Source organism: Hippocampus guttulatus, chromosome 5 (genome assembly GCF_054856545.1).
Source record: "Hippocampus guttulatus isolate MCC_2025c chromosome 5, RoL_Hgut_1.0, whole genome shotgun sequence".
In the NCBI taxonomy this organism is placed as follows: Eukaryota; Metazoa; Chordata; class Actinopteri; order Syngnathiformes; family Syngnathidae; genus Hippocampus; species Hippocampus guttulatus.
The window spans coordinates 6,116,278-6,123,343 of record NC_141265.1 but is presented as its reverse complement, the minus strand read 5'-3'; the positions used below and the strand labels follow the sequence as shown (position 1 = coordinate 6,123,343).

Genomic DNA, 7,066 nt, shown 5'->3' with positions numbered 1-7,066 from the left:
GGTAAGCTTTTCAGAACACAATATTGGAGTCAGCCCTCTCCGTTCAATCCATAGCCGGGCTTTCGGTTTGACGTTTTTGGCTGCGCAGCCTGCATATACAAATTGATTAAAAGTAATGCATGCTCTCTGGAATGGATATCCACACCAAGGCCAAAAAGCATAAGGCTGGAACAAGCATTTAAGTGCTGCATTTGATTGATGCAAGGGTACAGCTTCTTCTTTTTTTTCTTTTTTTTTTCCATAGTGCATTAAACCAACTTTTAAGGTTTACAACAACAAAAAAAAAGAAAAAAACCCCCACAAACACACCTGATATGCCCACTGTATACAATGCCCCCACCCTTTCCCAAGATATAAACACAGTTATGAGTGTATGACTGAATACATGTGGTTTCTATCTGAAAACAAACTTGTCTTGTGTCTCATCCATGTCTGTGTTTTGGTGATAGAAACAATACGCAACGTTCATTGTCTATAGTACAGCACTTAAATCGGATATACTGAATTCCAGTACGTGCCTGTGAGCTGGTTTCCTGTTGTACAAGGTAAGCGAGAATGGATGTCTTGTCTATGTACAGTCTTGGACAGTCTCGTCCACCATATTGCCTTTAAGTCAGCGTCCAGGATAGGTTTCGACCTCTCCTGTATAGGTAATAAACCTTTAGATTGGGAGGAGGTGAAGCAGGGAAAAAAAAAAAAGGATACGGGATTAAACTGCGGGGATGGACCAATAAAATCCATTCTAAGAAGGTACGGTAAACAAACACAGACGCGACATATCAGGAGAAGTAGAAGGGTAAGGTGACTTCATTACTGCTGTGTTCTTTTTGACAGGCTCCCACAGAAAGGCAGAAAAAAAAAAAGCTGAGCTGCACAGTTTTATAGGATTCAAATATGCCCCTAAACCCCCCCCCCCACCCCCCCTCCCCCACACACACACTCCCACCCCTTGCTGGTAAATATTTGGCTCACGCCACATTCTGATACAGTCTCATGAAGTACCATACACGTCACTGTATCAGAAACATGAAGAGTCCCGTCATATCCTACACTGCCGTTAGTACCACGCAATTCGATGAGCATCAGATTCAGGATCAAATGAAAGCAGATAGTGCCAATATGAAATGCAGGTCCAAGGAACCCTGAAAAGGCTCATGTTCAAACTGAGGGCTGGCACCGCCATTGTTCTGACCTGTCTTCATTCTCTTAAATCAAGGTGCACGGCGGAGTCACGGGAATAAGGGCACTGGATCTGATAAAGATAAAACAGCGCCGGCTCCTTTCAACGCTCCTGCTCATTGACAGAGTTGCTCTCTCCGGCGGGTCTATTGATTGGAGGGGGCCCATAAGTTGTCCCTGCTGTTGCCCCTGCCCCGGCGTTTGCCCCCTTTGGCCGGCGCAGGGAGAGAGCGGGCTCTATGAACCACCTTTTCGATGGTTGCCGAAATGGAATCGTGATTGGAAAACTCCAGAGGCTCTGGGGTCAAAGTGGGCCTGAGGCTCTGTCTACCCGGTGGCTCATCACAGCGCTCCAGAACAGGCATCCCCGGAGTCCTTCCATCCGCTCTTTTACCGGCCAACACGTCCAACCCGGGACCGCCGGCCCGGTTCTCCTCCCTCCTGTTGGCCGAACCCGATTCATCATCCGGCGGTTGTTTTCGGGGCCGTCCGGGTCGTCTCTTGATGATGTTGTTTCCAGTTTTGGCTTGCCGCTGCAGGCGCTTGGCACGGAGGATCTTCTGCACATGTTCGAAGTTCAAAGAATGCATCCTTCTCACCTCCTTCTGGATCTGCTCTACCTCTCTGCGCTTGTACCGTCGTTTACCGGGAGCACCTGCAAGAGCCAAAACGAGGAAGGTGAATACAGAGAAGCACAGCATTCAGAAAGAGTTCAACTTCTAATTAAAATGAACATCCTCTCCAAGGCCAAGGAAGACATGATGCCAGTTTTGCTCATGGAGGGGAATGTCTTCTATTTTGCTTTTCTTCGACTTGAAGAGCTTCCTGCTAATTTTGACATATTCATGCAAGCCTTTGAAAGCCCAGCTGAGCCAAGAGCGCATATCCTATCCTGTAATTGTCTGCTTGGGAGCAGAGAGGAGGAAACCCACAGAAATGTCTCCTTCGAGCATTTCATATGTTTCCACACAATCACAACCTTGTGCATCTGGAGCATAGGCTGCCAAAAGCAATCTAAACACACACACACACACACACACACACACACACACACACACACACACACACACACACACACACACACACACACACACACAGTATAATTAACGCTGCAATTTCTAATTTCCTTCTTGATTTCAGTAACCTCTTTCTGAGCTTGGTCCATCTCTGTCATTCTTTTTGTTTTCCATCTCTAAGGCCCGGCACCCTCCCCCTACGTCTGGGCATTGATTCCAGGATTCCAAATGAACCACCACCACCAACATGAAGGAAAAGCGCAATCAGCCAGCGGTCCCCAAGCAGCGTGCAGACAAAATGCTGTTCTTTATTTTTAACCATTTACTCCTGTTCCTTCAAAGGCCACCATTTTTTTTTGCTTTTGCCACCTTATCACACATCTACAGTGAGCTCTAAAACGCCTAGTTCAATACACGCTATCCATGTGTGGCATATTGGATTGAGAGAGGTTTTTCAGTATTGTCAAATAGTTACGATTTTCATTTTAACATATTTAATGCCGACGGCGCAACCGCAGACTGACTTGGGCAGCTGGTGCTGAATTCTACCTTTTTAATCAGTGACAGCATAATAAATTTGGGAATTTTGGAGGGTGTATTTAAATTGTGATTTAATATCCTTTTGGGGTGCCGTTGTGTTGATGTTGACGTTGGTACACAACAGGATATGCTAGCAATATAACATCATACAAGGGATAATAAATACATTTTATTTTATGATTAGTTTTTACAACCCCCGCAAAACTCTTCAAAAATTTTTCAATATATTTTTTCCTAAAAAAAATTAAAAAACACAGGCAGAAAAAGGGGAAGACAATCCCGGAAAAAACGTTGAGATATCCCAATTATTTTTAAAAATGTGGGTGCCGAACTGCAAATATACAGAGGTCGACTGTAGTTTTAAGTTGTAGTATCACCAACCACCACCAGATGACAGACCTGTCTTAGTTACGCTTACACTTTTTTCCACAATATTTTTTCATATATTGGATTTTTGTTCCAACATTTTCTCCCTATTCCCCCAACCCCCCTTTTTGGGGCAAAATGTATATTGTGTGCTTGGAAAAAAAAAAAGAATTAGGAGGAGGGCAATCCACAAGCCACTCAGATTGTGGGCAAGTCCGGCTGGCGGGCCACCGGGTGCCCATCCCTGGTTTAATACATCAAAATAATGGGTGTGGAAAAAAAGGTCATAAAACAAGAGAGCTGGTGGTGGCTCAAAACCTTTGCATGATACAGTACTTTATATCAACTTTGACACCAAACGTTCCTACCTGAAATCCAGGTACGGATTATACGGTAGTTGGTACATGAGGTATCGCTACAGCGGACTGAGGGTCCTGAATTCTCTTCCAAGGCACTTACTAATGAAGTGAGTTGGAGGAGAGATAACGTGAGGCCTGACCGCCCTCCATTTACATCTCAGAGCAACATCACATTCGACTTTTACTTGAGAATTCAGGGCAGACAATGAAATTAGTCTAATGCGGAAAGCAATAAGTATCAAGAGTTTATGAGCTGTACATGTTATCAGCCCAACTGAGCTCTAGCTCACACATATATATACACACACACACACAGACACACACACGCACACACACAAAGACACAGACACACACACGCACACACACACACACAAAGTAGATGAAATTTATGAGCTGCATACACGGGACATAAAACGGATGACCTTGAGCAGTGCGAGGGTCCATATAGCGCTGTCGACCAGCTTCTCTGCGCAATAGGAAGCCCTTGGTACACACGCAGTGCAGGTTTGATCTTTGACGACTGTTGTTTTTTTATAAGATCTTTCTTGGCATCATGAATAGGGGTGAGCGTGTGACTTATAGGAAATTGTCCTCATTAATCCACTGTTAAAGCAAGTACTCTCTGTCTGAAAACTGTCAGTGAGATGTGCTGAAAAAATACGAGTAAAGCCTAATATAGTAGACACAGTGTAGCCAATGTGGAAAAATACCCCAGCGATGTTTAACGTGAGCCTCAGTGCCTGCATATGGCTGTGTGTGTGTGTGTGTGTGTGTGCGTGCGTGTGTGTGTGTTCTGGTACATACGTGCACATGTGCCTGTATTTTAATTGGACTAAAGCTGTGAAGTGAAGCAGTAAGTCATGCTAGAGGAGGGGCAGAGGGAATAGGAAAAGGAGAGGGTAATGGGGGAGCAAGGGGGAGGGGAGGAGGGGTGGGGAGACCTGGAAAAAAAGAGGGAAGTGAGGGGGGAGGAAGAGGTGGAGGGAAAAGTCTGCATATGGAGGTGTGGATTCCAAACCATCCAAGGAAAATAAGGGGGGGAAATTGTGTAAAAGGAGGATAGGAGACATAAACTGGAAGGGAAACATGGACAAGGGGATGTGCTGGTTTGGGGAGAGTAGTGTATATATGAGTCATCCGTCCTGGATACCCTGGGGGTGGTAGTGGGTGTGTGGGGGGGGGGGGGTATTTTAACTGAGCCCTTGCCTTCTCCTCCCCGCCACTGGACTAGGCCCCAGTCATTAAACCCCTGGCTGCCAGCCAGCTCTTTTAACACAGGCAAGGGCTTTTTATGGTGTGTCTGTAGAAAATAAATCACACTGTGTGAATAATATATCTCTGGCAAAGGCATTGGCAGGAGTGGAGGAAGGGAGGGGGGAGGGGGGGGGGGGGGGAGGAGAGATTGGTGAATTATAGTTGTCTCCATCCATGCATTACGTTCTGTCGATCCCAAGCCAGATGTGCTCACAAGCAGCAGAATTCAGAGTCTAAAACAAAATCCACATGACTTATTGGAAATCAGATTACATTTGTACATTTCATGCATCCATATTCATTTACAATTAGGGTAACCCTGTCAACAATAAAGATTTTTTTTAAATTAAATTGCCGCTGCAGGAATCAAGGCATTATAATCACTAAATAACAAAATAATACATCAGACACCAATTATATTGGCACACATGATCCCCTTTGAATCGAAAGTCTTGAAGGTTGCACATGTGTTTAATAAGCGGTTTTGAACATGTACCCATTGCCTATCAGGCAACTTCAATCTCACCACCAAAGAACGACAACAATGTCATCATGCTTCGTAATTCACATCAAGACTGATTAAAACACACCCATGAAATCAACGATCTACATTACAGTTAAATCACAAATAATTTATCCCCTGGCTTAACACTGAGTTCACTTGTCTTTGTTGTATCAGTGAATGATCTTCTGGCAATGACACTAAGCATACGTAAGACTCCAAGAAGCTTATGTAGAAATGAAATTAGTGATCAAATACTCAGTGTTTTGTCCATTTGATTTCACATTCAAATCAGAAACGATTGACATTCCTGTTCAGTTTGAGGATATGAAATATGATGCGCTATTCTATAGGATGCTGGTAACCTCTAGCATTCTGCTCAATTAACAATGAAAATTGGATCTACCTGTTTGGAGAAAAGCTATAAATACTTTGAGACTTTGTGCTTTCATCAAAATCTAAAAACCAAACTTTTTAAGAACTGTAACATCTCTTAGCAATTCTTAATAGACAGTGTTTTTTTGTCATTTCCAGTTAAAACCCACACAACACCAACAACAATTTTAACACTAACTTAGAAGCTGGCCGGGGTATGAGTACATTTGGCATTGACTGAACATCTATTCAACCCCCCCCCCCCCCCCCCCAAAAAAAAAACAGCACTCGAAGCTGCCTACAGATTTGGCTGTGAAGTATAAGTGATAAGTACATAGTGTGTAGTGTAAGGTAAGTGCTCGTGCTCCCATTAGCGGTATCTTAATGCACAGTAAGTGGTTCTTACCAGAGAGAGGTGGACTGGAGCAATCATTCATTTGTACTGGCTCCTGCCTGGCAGTTTGCAGTGACATCAGCCCTTGATCTCCAAACGCAGCAGGCCTCGTCTTCCTACTCCTTGAACCACACTCATTCTCCTGTGACCCCAAGAAGAGGAAGGAAGATGATTCTGGTTGCTGTGATTGGCTACTGTAGCTGCTCACGAAGCTGTTCATTGGCGGTCCAGTCTGACGCAAGTGGAAATGGCCATTGGAAAGAGAGTGCGAGGACAGCTTTTCCGACTCGAACATCCCTAAAGTGGATCCCAGGCTTGAGCCTCTCCCGTCAGTCCTCTTCTCCTGATGCTTTGAAGGGCCCTGAATGGATGAGTCACTAAGAAGGTTGCGATGTGAACTGGCCTTGGCTCCACTGAAAAGCCCGCCCAACTCTTGCCGGTCTCGCGGAGAAAGTAGGGGTTCATCTTTGTGCTTATGTTTGTGCTTGTGCTTCCTCTTATGGAGGCGAACACCCCCGAGACCACCTGTACTACTACCGCCGATGGATCCCAAGCCATCCCCTCTTGCAGAGGGCCCCTGAAGTTGGCCAGCGATGCCGCGATGCTTGACCCCCGGCTGGAGCTTTGGGTGTCCACTGGCGTGGAAAGCCTTGGGAGGGGGGACAGCAGGTCTCATAAACGGTGATGGCGGAACATGGCCAAGGGGGTGGTGAGGCAGGTAGAACGGAGGTGCGGGGGGGAAATAGCCTAGGCTTAGATGGGGTGTGTAAGGCATAGCATACGGTGCTGCATAGTAATTTCCCCCTGCCAGTGGATAGCCATATCCTTGAACAAAAGGTATTTTCGAGGCAATTGGCTCACTGGCTTTGGCTGGACGACCCCGTCTCCTTTTGGCCTTCAGATCAGCACTCCTACGAATATACGAACTGGAGTCGCAGGGGTAGGTGTCATAGGTCACTGGGTAGTAATGATGAAAATTGAGGCGGAAAATCGAGGGATAGGGATTCTGAGGGAAGCAGGTATATCTTCTGTGAGACACTCGTAGCTGCTGCAGCTTTGACACAACCTAGTGGCCGGGAGT

General features: G+C 45.5%; 1 protein-coding gene across 2 annotated transcripts in view; it reads right to left on the bottom strand.

The window, feature by feature from the left end:
- Positions 1-935: 935 nt before the first annotated feature.
- setbp1 (SET binding protein 1) overlaps positions 936-7,066 on the bottom strand; it is a 45,047-nt gene continuing 38,916 nt past the window's right edge. The window contains exons 6-7 of one of the 2 annotated variants that reach the window (XM_086111214.1): positions 5,998-7,051; positions 936-1,834 (exon numbers count right to left, since the gene is read on the bottom strand). In XM_086111214.1, coding sequence (XP_085967340.1) covers positions 1,326-1,834; positions 5,998-7,051 — 1,563 coding nt within the window. In that variant the 3' untranslated portion in view covers positions 936-1,325. Of the gene's footprint in view, positions 4,948-5,997; positions 7,052-7,066 lie in introns of both variants that reach the window. The other variant, XM_086111215.1, reaches the window with a different exon arrangement.